Genomic DNA, 15,234 nt, shown 5'->3' on the forward strand with positions numbered 1-15,234 from the left:
ATTGGCAGAATTTAATTAAAAAGAGCATAGTATATAGAACAGTAAATTATAATACTACTATTATATGACAACAGTATATTAGTTTTCTCATACCTCTGTTATCTTTCCAAATATATTTGCTTTCTTCTTTATACTATCTTTTTTTTTCTTATGTTTAACCATCAAAGATTCTTGTGAAATACGTATGTACTGATAAATCTTTAGAGTGTATGTACACCACTTCTCTAACTTATCCTAAGATCATAGGGTCAGTGAAATGTAGTGTGAACATGATATAAGAAGACCAGCAACTTACCGTGGACGTAGAGGATTGTGATACCGATGGTGAAAGGGACTGACGGCGGTGTTTTATGTTGCAGTACGATGATGATGATGATGATGATGATGGCGAAGAGGACCGAGACGAAGCTGGGGACGACCTGTACAACGACGTGGCAGCTGCAGGGGGAGGGCTGGAGGGCTACCCTGTAGGCATGATGCCACCAGTACTGCTATGCCCACACTGTGGTCGAAGTTACACTAACAAGTCCACTCTTCGGCGGCATCTTCGAGCCCACACATCCGACAAGCCTTATGGGTGTGGCATGTGTGGCTATCGTTCCATCCAGCGGTCAGACGTGACAAGACACATGAGGACTCACACTGGGGAGAGACCCTATTCATGTCCTCATTGCCAGCACCGTGCCACCCAGTCAGGGGACTTAGACCGTCACATTGTTTCTGTACATCCAGACCTATGCCATGAGTGCCAGATATGCACCCATCGTGCTCCCACTGAGGCCAGTATGGTCATGCACCTGCGCAAGAAACATGCTTAATTCCACTGCAGGATTGGAAAATCCTTTGTTTGCAAATAGTGATCCAAATATGAAAATACAGTGACTGGATTACAACTGTATTTATTTTTATAACTAGTTAGTCTTTGCAAGTTAAAATAAGTCAAAGGATAATTACATTATATAATATTTTGTGTGTTAAATAATGATGCAGAGGCCTTAAGTACATTTGTGAATATATTTTAGGAGTATAACTACAGTAAGTTGTTTTAAATATGCCAAGACACTGTTGTCTGCTCAAGGAAGTTTCCTTGATGCTAGTGAGGGGTTCTTGATGCAACGAACTGGACCTGTCTTTCCCTTTACTGAATCAAGCATTATTGCCTCCCATTTGCCCAGGTGCTGTATGGACCCCCTATGGGTTTAGTGCTTCCTTCACAAATGTAATAATAATAATAAATGCTATTGTTGACTCAGGTGCTCATGATTATTAATGGACAAAATGTACAGGGTTTTATAGTTGAAATGTTGGACAGGAGGGTCCCACTTATACAGAGGGTTAGGTTCTGGGCTACTGCTATAAAGTGAAAATTGCTGTAAAGTGAAACATAGCCTTATTTTCACTTTCAAATACATATAAAAGCTTGTTTACACTATCATATATTAAGTGAGGAATAGAGCTAGGTCAAAAAAATGCATATACAGTACACACATTACTTACCTTAAATGTTTTCATACTTAGCTTATAGTGAGTGGTGAATATATTTATTGTAGGAATCCTGAATAAATGAAGAATGGGTATAATTGAAAACCACTGCATCACCAAAATTCTGTAAAGCGCTGTACAGCAGAACCCACCTGTGCTGTACTATTACCAACAGGTATGAAGACAAGACCCAAGTTCCAGAATGAGCTTATGTTAGGATGCTGTATTTTGTGTAGAGCTTTATCCTGTCAAGATGATCTGATAAAGCTCTACACTGATAAAAATGTTGTCTCAGCCAAAGCTTGTGGTTGTTGCCTTGGTGTGATGTGTGATGTTATGCATCTTCACTGACCATTTCTACAATTTTGTTCAAACGTGTCCAGTTCTGTTGAATCAATTTTGTAGCTTGTTGTAATTAATGTTGAAATTCTTGCAAGAGCTAGGAATGTTATTGTTGCAAAGGTTATGTAACAATTTAAATAGAGTAAGCCATTGATTTAATGGACTAATAGAAGGGAAGTTCGTGGCTGGTAGTAGTGATTGCAGTTGATAAGAGATGGGAGTGAATAACGGGCAGTTCCGTAACCAACAGACTTTGTTGTTTACAAATCAACTGACCGAGCTGATTTTGTCCTGTATTTCCAGAGTCCATTAACTAGAGGTTTTACTGGTGAGTTTTCAGTGCATCCTAGAAATATATTAGCATGATGTTTGTTAAGAGAGGAAAATGTACATGACAAAGACGAGGACAAATGATAGTCTACACTTGAACCCTCAGTTAGAGCAGAGGTTCCCAACCTTTTCTGTGTCCTGCTTCCCTAGGAAATGTTTGATTAATGTTGCACTCCCTTCAAAGGTAATATCACATTTGAAGATGAAGAAGTCAAATTTCTAATTTTTAAATCACAAATTGAAGCAGATACAGTACTGCGAGTGAACAAATTGAATTGTGGTTTTCATTAGGGCTCTTTGTTGAACCTTTGAAATGCCCTTTCACACCTGAGGTTGGGAACCCATGAGTTAGAGGTTAAACCACACAATCAGTCATTCTTCCTCGTTTTGGTTTCATGGGTTTTACTCCCTCACTGATCAATGTTCATTACACTTGTTGCACCAATGTAATGTATGTTGGTCAAAATTATATTGTAACACATTTTTCCAAAGATAATGCCTAATGAGTTTTTTTAATTTGTACAGTGGACCTTGGTATACCACCTTAATTCATTCCAGAAAGCTGTTCCAGTGCTCCTCCGTTTGAGTATCAAACAAGTTCTTCCCAACCAGTTTTCTGTTTGGTTGGCTGTTATCACTAATCTTCGTAGGCCCCATGGTTGACTTATTTATACAAATACATGTAATACAAAAAACACCCAAAAAAATGCGAAGAAACACGAAATAGTTTACAGTGAAGTTCTGGCAGGTCGTATTTGTTTGGTCGAATGCTGAGCTCTGTTCGAGTAGGGAGCTAGTTGTATGCTGAGGTTCCACTGTATAATTATTTTAATGAACTTATATCAGTGCTTCCAGTATTAAGCAAGAAATGATACAAATATTAACCGCAGGGAAAGAATAAAAATCACAGTAATGAGGCTGGAACAAATCACATCTGTACTACAGATTGGTGGCGAAATCTTCGAGATGATGTTTCCGACCATGCTGGACCTTTATTAGGTCGTGAAAATGGTCAAGGATTGACCCAGGCATCACCTAATGATTTATCCCCAATTCGTAGGCTTGTGAATAACCTGCAGGTATCTGCCAACCAGACGGTATATTATTATTATTATTGCGTCCTTCCTTCAAGAGGGTGTCCTAGAGCTGGTAATGTGTTCTGATCCAGGGAATTGGAATAGCCCTTCCCTTGGATCAAACCTGATTTCCTCCCACTACCCAAGTGCTATATGACCCCTGCAGATTTAGGACATCCCACATGAATATACTTACAGTTATGAACTCTTCCACATGTTGTACAAGAATCACATCTCCAACACTGGAGACTGGTCAGCCCAGGTTCTCTTGCCTTTTATTGTAACATCTCGCATTTTATTACTGTAACTTGCTTTTTGTTGCAATATCTTGCATTTTGTTGCCATGTCTTACTTTTTGTTGCAATGTCTTGGTTTTTTTGTTGCAACATCTTGTATTTTATTGCAACATCTTGCTTTTTGTGGCAACATCTTACATTTTGTTGCCACATCTTGCATTTTATTGCTGCATCTTGCTTTTTGTTGCAGCATCTTGCACTGTATTGCTGCATCTTGCATTTTATTGCAATGTCTTGCATTTTGCTTTTTGTTGCAACATCTTGCCTTTTATTGCAATATCTTGCCTTTTGTTGCAACATCTTGCATTTGTTGCAACATCTAGCATTCACTTTATGAGTTAGAATAATCCTTAGATAAGTTTCTTCAACATCTTGTGTCAGTAATGCTTTCGACGGGGACTGACTTGGGGCTGGTGAGGGGTTTTTGATCCAGGAAACTGGAGCTGCTTTTCACTTTGTTGGATTAAAGCTGATTACCCTCCCCCACCCCACCCCTCCCACTCTCCAGGTATTGTACGAGCCATACGTGTTTAGTGCTTCCATATGAATATAATTGTCAGTCAAAAAAATTATTAGTATTTTGACATACAAATATAAAAAATTAATGGTTGAAGAGTTTTAAGGTGTGTTAATGGGCTCGATTACTGACAATGTTTGAAGAAATTAATATATAGAATATTTTCTTTGTGTGTGTGTGATTTTGTAATGTGATGTTTTAATTTTAATTTATGACTTGTAATTAGTGAATTTATAATGAAGACACATATGACATGTATGTGGGAATTTTCCTCACTAGCAACTTTTTAAAATAGGTAGAGAATATACAAAATCCAAAAATATGTAGTTGAAGGATGGTCAGATGTGGCAAAATCAGGTGTAGTGTGGTGTGTCAGGTCACCTGACACCTGTGTTCCTTAAAATTTATTAGTCAAAACTTATGATACACTAAAACTTTCTGTATTTTGCAAAACTGTATTCCTAGAGCCAGAACTTATGATATGCTAAAACTTTCCATGTTTTGCACAACTGTAATCCTAAGATATCTAACGCTAGCCTGTAGGCAACAGCGTCAGTACAGGTTCTCTTCTTTTATAATGAGTTTAGCCTCACCCCATTTCATCAGATGTCCATCAGTATTTCAGCATATGACATGCATTATTATTATTGCCAGTGCAGTATGCATACTTAGGTATCGCTCTCTCTCTCCCATGTAGATCTTCTCGCAACTTGCACATGGAATAATATACATCTGTGCAGTACATTGTTTGAACAAAACACAGGACACTTTAGCATACCAAAAGTTTTGGTCAGGTAAAAATTACAGGACACGAGTGATTTGCCACATCATGCTACACCTAACTTAATACATCTGACCTTCCTTTGACCTTTTATTCTCTCATTTTATGCAGTTTATACATTGTATATACTGTGTCTTTTTCTATTACTTGCCTGTCAGTTATCTAGTGTAATTGCAATTGCTGAACTCTTAAACGTAAATGACAATAAAAAATACGAGTGAAAAAATGACAGAAGAAAAACATCTGACCATTCTCATATATTTACACATGCACATCTTTCAAATAACAGCAGTTGCACATGTTTCTGATCTGAAATTTTCTCACTAGTATTTTTTACATTCATAATTATGTGCTTTGTAGTGATTTCTTCCCAGTCTTGTCATACATGAGAGTAGAGTTGACTAAGGTCGTTTATACAGCACAGGAGGGCTCCGTTTCTGTGGCTGTTAGGTTCCTGACCCCTAGCGATAAGTGAAAATTGCCATCAGGTAGAAAAATTGCATTTTTTCAATGCTGAGTGCATCTAAAATGCCTGTTAATGTGTTTACTCTATCATATATTAAGTGCTCAATACAGCTGGGCATAAAAAAGCAGATACAAAAGTAACATAAATACATAATACATACAATACTTACCTTAAAACATGGTGCTGATTGCCCTTCCCTTATGCAACTGTTGCACTAAAATGGGTGAAAAAGCCACCGAATATGATGAACAATGGCTCAGTTGAAAACCACCAAAAACATGGAACACCAAAAAGAGGGTGCCGAATATGTGTGGCCCTGCTGTACTGTAATGAGACTTAGGGAAGTAGACAAATGGTTCAGAGAGCCGACAAGTTGATAAATTAGACACACATGCAACACTTGGGTATCTTTATTGTGGAAATGTTTTGCCACACAGTGGCTTTATCAGTCCAATACAAAGAAGATTGGAAGGAGTTTCAGGTATCAGTCCCTCAGCCTGGAGTTGATGTAATCAGTCCATCAATCTCGAAAAGATTGAAAAGATACCCAAGTGTTGCACGTGTTTAATTTACAAGACTTACGAAAGGTGAGTGAAACAGGTGGTAAGGTCTAGGTAGTGACAGTGTGTAGAGGAAGGGAAGGTCTTCCTGTCAGTTCCTGATCAGCCAGGCTGTGGTTTCCATAGTGGACTGTGCTGTTAGCAACAACACTTTAATTGACTAGATGAACCATCAATCAGCAAGCCTGACCTGGGACTGAGCCACCCTTCATAAGGGTTCTTTGATTCTTGTGAAGGACTTTTGATCCAAGGAATTAGAGCCAGTCCTCTCCTTCCATGGAACAAACCTGATTACTTTCAATTCCCCAGGCAATATATGACCCTTACAGTTTCAGTTTTTTCCCATGAATGTTATAATAATAATGGGACTGGGCCATGGGGGTCAATGATCCCTGATGTCCAGAACAACATAAAAGGGGAAGACAATGTTGGCACAGCAATGTATCAGTTACCCATCAAGGTTGTCTTCACAGTATTGTAAAAGGTAAATTTATTCCTGCAAGTATATAAATAAAACAAAATGTGCAGGTCATGGTATTTTATGCAGAAGATATTTCGTCTATCAGGAACTTGATATCCCCATACAGCCCCTGGTAAATGCAACATCTAAATAACATGCCATAAACCATGTATTGTATCTTATTTATATTGTCTTCACAAGTGTAAAAAACGATGGTGTTAAGGAAGATCCACCTTAAGGAGACAGCTATGGTAGGTGCAAAGAACGTTTTATAAAGAGGGATATGAGCTTTGAAGAAAAACTGTGTAGTAGGAGAGAGAGAGATGATAGGTGCTGAAGAACAGGACTCTTCAAGGGGGGTGCCTTGATATCAATGAAGTGCTCTTGGTCCAGGAAACTGGAACTACCCACTTCCATAGATCAAACCTCCTTACCTCCTTTTATCCTAGGTTTAGCAGGCATAGCATAGTGTTGGTTTAGTTACATTAGGGAGATGAGATGATTTTTAACAATAACTGAATAAATAATAATGAATAAATTAATAAATAATGATGAATAAATAATAATAATAATAGTGAAGCATAACAGGATGTTGTAAAGACGACTGCGATGAAATTGGAGGGCAATTAAAAGTGTTAAGCACCTGACCTAAGGCCAAGTTGCAGGAGTAGGAAAATTATTGAAACCCGTCGAAGTGAATGGAAGGTTCAGACACAAAGCTGAAGTTTCTACAATAAATCAATGGCAGAAATTCATGGATAGTAACAAACAAACCAGCATGGCCACACAATCTTGCCCCCCATCCCCTACTGAATGTGCCAGAATGACTTAATAAACCCAACCCTTCTGCCAGATTAACTTGAATAATCCAACCCTCCAGTCAGAATGACTTGATAAGTCCAATCCTCTGGTCAGAATGGCTTGATCAATCCACACCTGTCAGAATGACTTGATAAATCCAACCCTCCTGCCAGAATGACTTGATAAATCCAACCCTCCTGCCAGAATGACTTGATAAATTCAACCCTCCTGCCAGAATGACTTGATAAATTCAACCCCACTGCCATTAGAGGGACTTTATAAGGCCAACCCTCCTGAAACACATAAGAAAGTTAATGGTAATCCTAAGGTTTACCACAAGACTAGTCCCAAACATAATGGGTGTGACCTCAGAAGCCATAAGCATGCTGAAAGTACTAAAACCTCACAATACTGGAGGACAAAGGTAACACGAGGGATACATACAAGATCAACCAGACTGTGATGGATATATGGGTCAGCGGGCCACCAACCACAACAGCCTGGTTGACCAGGCAAGTACCAGATGAGCCTGGCCTATGGCCGGACTGGGAGTAGAAAAACTCAGAACTCATTAAATGTATAAGATACTCAGAGCTACTGATAACATAGATATAAAGTAACACAAGAGGTACATGCAAGATATGTGGAGGTACTGATAATGTAGATATAAAGTAACATAATGGACACATACAAGATACTTGGAAGTATTGATAATGTAGATATAAATGTAAAGTAACATGAGGGATACATACAAGATACTCAGAGGTATTGATAATATAGATACAGTGGACCCCCGGTTAACGATATTTTTTCACTCCAGAAGTATGTTCAGGTGCCAGTACTGATCGAATTTGTTCCCATAAGGAATATTGTGAAGTAGATTAGTCCATTTCAGACCCCCAAACATACACATACAAACGCACTTACATAAATACACTTACATAATTGGTCGCATTCGGAGGTAATCGTTATGCGGGGGTCCACTGTATAAAGTAACATGAGAGATAATTGCAAGATACTTGGAGGTATTGATAACATAGATGTAAAGTGACAGCCAGCTTGAAGGGCATGAGAACAGGACAAGGAACACAAATGAAATTTAAAACACATAAATGAGCCAGTCAGTGTCTTCAGTGTGAGGATGATAAGCAGATGGAATGTATCAGGGAAGGAGGTAGTAGTGGAAAATTTTATACATAGATGTAAATATGAAGCCAGAAGCCCACACCCCACCTCCCTGACCTCACTATGTGACCGTACAAATATCCATATGGATAAAGACACAAATGCAGTATAATACGATCTTTTGTTAACATTTCACCTGCACAATGGGCTTTATCAAGTCACAAACAGACTTGTCTCTTTTTTCTTCATGTTGCAGTATTTTATAATATTTCTCTGCATGGAAAAAATAAGCTCATATATGGTGCTTGAACCAGTGATGTTCCTAGCAGACAAGAAAGGCTGAATACAGATATCTCTAAAAGGATTAGGAGCTTGTTACTGATTCTCGTATTAGGACAGAGTGAGACGTCCACACACCTTCAAGACCAGCAATAAAGTCCTGCATGTCTTAAAGTTTCCAGTGATAACACGCTTTACTTCCTCTTGTAAATTATTCCATTGTTCTGGTCTTCTGTTGGCTAATCTTCTTTTTTTGATTATAGTTACAGTTTCTTGTTCTGTCAGTGGACAGTTAAAGGGGTTAGGAAGTCTTTCTTACAAAATCCTTTGTGTTACTTGTTAATCTTGAATGTAGTTATCATGTCTCCTCTTGTGTAGTGTTTGTGCAGGTCTGAGCTTTGATTAAATTGTGATCTAAGTTTGTGTTTGACATCATTATTTCTCTACTAAATCAGCATTATTCATAAATATATGATCTAAAATATTTTCCAGTCTGGTCAGGTCTCTTACTTGCTGACTAAAACTAATTTGTCACAGTCTTGATAGTTCATTTGTGTAAGTGCTCCTGTGAGCTGCCTACTAGGACTCTCTCTGTTTGCTACATTCGTCCATGTACAGTGAGAAACTATCTGGACAACAGTATGAAACATAGGTAAGAGAGATCTGTATATTCTGACCTCAGAGAGACTTCAGCAGATGGGTCTCTGACTGAGGCCAAAATACTCATCTGTCTTATATACATTTCATATTGCTCTCCAGGCAGTTTCTCACTTTACATGGATGAATGTAGCAAACACTGTGATAGTCTTAGTAAGTAGCTCAAAGGAACACTTACACAAATAAACTATCAAAGGAACACTTACACAAATAAACTATCAAAGGAACACTTACACAAATAAACTATCAAAGGAACACTTACACAAATAAACTGTAGCAAATTACCCTGTCAACAGGGATACCAAAATTCCACAGAAGTGAACTGAGGAAAAAACAGTGCTGAATGGATAATAAAAAAAATTCTGAGTGGTGGAACAATGGAATGAGATACAAGAGGAAGTGCAGTAGTCTGTTGTAAACATCTGAACTTCAAATAATTATATGATACGCTAAACACAGAATTTTGCAGGCAGAACTCTGCTCACGTAGCTATATGTACCTTACTCACATATATTGTACATGTGCAATTTTTGTGGCCATGGTCATCCTCATCATTTTCTTAGTCAAAATTTTCTCCAGCAGTCACTAAAGTACAAGTATCTTCAACATTCACTAAGTATCTGCTTGCTCTCAACCATTCCATATACTCTGTCCTTCTCTAGCTTACATTTTCTTTCTCCTGCTCACTCTTGAGTATACTACACAATTCAGTTGCCATAAGATGATTAGAGTAATGCATGAGACACTAAGTGGTGAATGCTAGGTTAGGTTGATAATGCACACACTAATTTTAGCTAAAGCTCTCTTTATGCAGGTGTTGTAGATGATTTAAGCATCATGTGGGGGTAGAAGAATGTATGGGTACAGAGTGCTCAATTTAAAATTGCACAGTTAAAGAAGGGATAATTTTTTCTTATTTTTACAGCTGCCGTGACATTATTGGTTTCCCTTTTGTTGACATAAACCATTCATTGTCTGCAGTGGTCAATCACCTCTCCCTGAATCACAGTCCCTTACCACTTTTTCCTTGATATACCAGAACAGGCGGGCCCCACTTATACAGCCGGTTAGGTTGCGGGCTAATTCTGTACAGTGAAACGTAGCCTTTTTTCCACTTTCCAATATACATATAAAAGCCTGATAACATGTTTACACTATCATATATTAAGTGATCAACAGAGCTAAAACTAAAAAATGCATATACAGTACACACATTACTTCCCTTAAAATATTTTCATCCTTAGCTTATAGTGAGTGGCGAATATGTTTATTTTAGGAAGTCTGAATAAATGAAAACCACTGCATTAGCGAAATGCTGTAAAGCGGGATCTGCCTGTACATTGTTTTTATCAGTTGGTATAAATTTACAATCCTCAGCAGACATCATTATATACCATATTGGAATTCCACAGAAATGTGTAATAAAATTATGCACATTCATGCCTTGCTGCAACATTGTTGGCACTTGTATCCACCACCATGCACACTTATTCCTTCACTTCCTCACATTATTGTTCATTATTATTCCTTATTAGTACAGTGGTACCCCGAGTTTCGGCCATAATTCATTCCAGAAGGCTGTTCGAGTACTGTTACCAAATGAATTTGTAAATTAAATTAGTCTGTTTCAGACTCCCAAAAATATACTTACATAATTGTTCGAGTTGGGAGCTGTACGAAACTCGGGGCACCACTGTATCTCTTTCTGACTCATTATTCTGTTGCTTATCAATGTTTCTCAATCTTTACTCTGTTCCTTATTCATCTCCAAAATAGAGAGAAATACTTATAAATGTTTCTCATTATTTTGTCCCTTATCAGTGTTTTTCACTTGTTTTTTGTTGTTCCTTATCAGTGTCTTACTCTTTATTCTGTTCCTTATCAGTGTCTCTCACTCTATTCTGTTCTTTATCAGTATGTCTCATTCTTTATTCTGTCCCTTATCGGTCTCTCTTTTTATTCCTTAGCAATGTCTCTCACTATTTTTTTGCTTATCAGTGTTTCTTGCTCTTTATTCTATTCCCTATAACTATTTCTCACTATTCCGTTCCTTGTCAATCTCCGTCACATAGAACATTTTGTAAATTTAATTAAAATTAATGTAAACACAGTATAAATTATTATGTTTTCGTACCTGGACGACCTGTGCAGCACAGGTCACAAAGGTACATAAACTAGATGGGAATGCTCCAAGTCACCTTTGTCCTGTATTTGTCACCCATGGATCTTAGTAAAATATGAAGGAGCCCAACCTATGGGTAATATCTAATAAAACATGAAGAAACCCTACCTATGGGTAATATCTAGCATCAGTCTGGTGGGGGATTGTCTAAATTTTTTTCTTTTACTCTGTATTGCATTGTATTAGGTGTAAATCATGATATTAAGGTTGTTAAGCACAATAATACCAAAGTTAATCTGCATGAAAGACATACGTTAGGTTAGGTTGTAAGGGAACTCCAAGTGATAATTTGTTGATGAGATGTGAAGATTTCCGATGGGTCAGTGTGGAAACTGTAATCTTAAGAAGTTATACTAATAAATATATTTTGCTCAACTATTTTACTGAATGCCTTTACTCGCCTTCATACAAGTACAGTACAGCATCTGATAAAGTCAAATAAACCTTCTGGTAGAATGGTAACAGACGAGTGTCTGAAAAGTTCAGAAATGCACTTGCAGATGCCCTAGCCCATTGTTTTTCAACATTTGGCATTGTTGTCGGTTAGTCCTAATCCTGTTGCTCGTAAGATTGATCTGGTGAAGTGTAGACTGTGCTTGGTCATTGTAACTGGCTGTGCCACATGTTGCCATCTTGTGAAGTCATCCATTTTGCTATACACAAACAAAGTAAAAAAAAAAATGATTGAAAATTAGCATGTTTCTTCAGTGAGTGATCCTTGTGGGTTTAGCATTTAGTTATGATTATAATAATAATTCTTCAGTGAGGAAAATAGCACTGAATGACCCCAACAGATTTAGCATTTGTTATGGATATACAGGTACAACACTAATTTTTTGGCACCCTTGGTTCCTAGACCTTGCTGGATTATCAGTTTTGCCAGACCAGTAGAGGTCACACTGATAATAATCTAACAATACACCTCTGACCCACCATAATCTGCTGGAAACTTAAATGTTAATATATATAAAACAGATTAACTAATTGTATTAATGCTGACAGAATTACCAACAATATGTTAGGTAAAAGGACACAAGTGCAATTAATGTGACATTTTATTGAGGCAACATTTCGCTCTCCAGGAGCTTTATCAAGCCATAATGGCTCGATAAAGCTCCTTGAGAGTGAAACATTGCCACAATAAAATGTCACGTTAGTTGCACCTGTGTCCTTTTACCTAGCAGGTTAACTAATTACTGTACATCAAAGAACATTGCAGTACTACTGCTCCTAATGTGGTAAAGTTTAGAATTTTAATGGAACTCCAGAAACAGTCACAAGGGTCTGGAAGTCGAGAGTTGTCGAAGGTCTGGAAGTTGAGAGTCATCAGGATTAATGTCTGTTTGATAATGGATCTGTAATATTTCAGGGAGAACATCTGGGGTACAGAAGGGCCCCATTTATACAGCAGGTTAGGTTCCAGGCTACTGCTGTAAAATGAAACAGCCTTTCTTCACTTTCAAATGCAAATAAAAATTCAATAGCTCCTTTGTCAAAAAAGGAATGTTGTTCTAGTTCTGACAACTCAATTAACTTATCAATAGTATAGCTGTTAACAAGTTACTTGTATAGCTATTAATCCTAGCCACAGCTAGGGTTAACTGTTATCAAAATACACTAAAACTCGCATAAAAACAAGGGATCACCATCAACAACTGCAGTGTTAACAATGTAAGTAAGACTGCGCTATATGCAATGCCATCTCTGGCCACCCAGTAAACTAATTGGCAAAAAATAGTCTTGTAATTTTGTCCGGAATAAAAGAGGTGCCGGACCATCCACTGCTGGAAAATCGGTGCCATACTTGTAGTATAATAATTACTCTAGTAATAATAATTCTGTGGATAAATCAACTAATAACAGTAGTTATAACACCTCTTAGTTTGAGTTTTATATAATCGATAACTTTTTAATTGAATAGTTTACTGAAGACTAGTGGATCTAAGACGACATGAAGTGGTGTGAGATTTTATGTTTTGTGTATATTTGCATTGACATTTGTACAGTACAATTATACACATGAACATGTATACATATATGTTTTTAATATATATGTATGAATTTGTGCTTTGTAATAGTACTTTCATGGTTCTTGCACATAATGTCTCACTTATTTTCCAGTGCGGAATATAGTTGTCAGTCACTGCTACTATTTTTTGGGTGTAAAGATGCATAATGCAAAACAAGATGTGTTACTTGGCATTCATCTTTATCAGATAAAAAGAAATATTGTAAATACAGAATAAGCTTTAATTGTGGCAACATTTTACTATGTGAAAATCATTATAAAAAAAGGCTTTTTGCCAAATGAAACACTGTCACTCTGAAAGCTTATGTTTACCTCTTTTAGTTTATATGGTGAGCATCTTGCCCATGTATCCATCCTGGCCAATATTTGATCAAACTTAATGTTGAGCAAAATTTCATCAGAAATAAAGGCTTGTTTTGCATTTATGTATCTTGATACACACCTCTCTTGCTTCTTTCTCGTCATTGTTATTCATTATCTGATAAAAACTAAATATTGATGGCAATGAATTAATATCATTTGGCTGTAACTTAATTTATATTTTAATAATACTCCATGCAGTACAATGATATGGAACACTAAATTATTCCACATAATTTTGAAGTTATACATACCTTGTATTTTACCTTGGATCAGACCCTTCAAGGGGGGGGGGGAGTTCATTAACACTGGTGAAGGGTTCTTGGTTCAAGAAATTGGAGCTATCCCTCCCCTTCCTCAGATCAAACTATATTACTTCCCATTTCCCAGGCACTGTATGAATCCTTTTAAGTTTAGCGCTTTCCCCTATGATATATAATTCAGACTTGACACTTTTGAAACTAAAGGTAACTGTGTTGATACTACTCATTCCTGCATACATTTTCACTATACATTTATTTCTCTGACTGCATCATCAAGATGTGTGTCACCCATGTGCTGACGCCTTCCATCAACTGAGCGTGCCTGTAGAATGTGACCCTCGGACCTTCTCTCTTGCAGCTGCAGCTTCTGCAGACGTCGGATCCTCTCCTGCCGCCGCCCTCCCTTGGCCCGATGCTGCACCCAGGGGAGGGCCGAGTCCGCCCTTGCCCCTTCTGCGGGAAGTCTTTTCGCCGGAGTGACCATCTTCGAAGCCACATTAGAACCCACACTGGAGAGAAGCCATTTGGTTGCCCCGTGTGCCCTTACCGAGCTGCACAGAAGATAACAATGGACAGACATGTTCGTAGACATCACATTCAACAACAGCAGCAAGAACAACAGTTGCATGAGCAGCAGCAACATCAGCAGCAACTCCAGGAGCAGCAGCATTAGCAACAGTGCCTGTAGTGATAGTCTCAGAAATATGATCACCATTTCGAGAAGTTGTTTTTTACTAGATAAAATATAACAAGCAGCAGTTGTATTTCTACAAAGCTGTAATATTTACATTATCCTTATACAAATACTATATTTGGTTGCAATTAGAGTGCAAATTAGGAATTTTCATATCTGAATCCTCGATAGCAGCAATGACAACTTAGAATTGCTATGCAACATACAAACAATGTAAAACTTACTACATGTTTCAATGTAACAAATATGAATCTGTGATATACATTTTAATCCATGAACAAGATGCTTCTAGTACTCAGAGACTCAAAAAAATTGAACTTACACTTCAAATGATTTCAGCAAATAAGTAAATTTTGCCTTTTCTGACACTTATCACATAAAGTAGAGAAAGAAATTGTAATTTGTTTAAGTTAAGAACAAAGAACTCCAAGCAATATATATTTAAGAGCAGTTTTCACATTTATATATTTAATAATAGTGATGACAAGAAACCATTCCATTTTGTAAGTTAGAACCTCTAAGTAACATCCATTG

The 15,234-nt window shown here is 37.5% G+C and overlaps 1 protein-coding gene across 5 annotated transcripts in view; it reads left to right on the top strand.

The window, feature by feature from the left end:
* LOC128686900 (zinc finger and BTB domain-containing protein 14) overlaps positions 1–15,234 on the top strand; it is a 407,181-nt gene that overhangs the window by 376,188 nt on the left and 15,759 nt on the right. Inside the window, exon 5 of one of the 5 annotated variants that reach the window (XM_053774160.2) lies at positions 14,365–14,716. The exons of 2 other annotated variants lie outside the window; for them this stretch is intronic. In XM_053774160.2, coding sequence (XP_053630135.1) covers positions 14,365–14,679 — 315 coding nt within the window. In that variant the 3' untranslated portion in view covers positions 14,680–14,716. Of the gene's footprint in view, positions 1–359; positions 11,719–14,364; positions 14,717–15,234 lie in introns of those variants that run through there. 2 more of the 5 variants (XM_053774135.2, XM_053774142.2) reach the window with 2 other exon arrangements.

The sequence above is a fragment of the Cherax quadricarinatus genome, chromosome 7 (genome assembly GCF_038502225.1).
Source record: "Cherax quadricarinatus isolate ZL_2023a chromosome 7, ASM3850222v1, whole genome shotgun sequence".
NCBI lineage: Eukaryota > Metazoa > Arthropoda > Malacostraca > Decapoda > Parastacidae > Cherax > Cherax quadricarinatus.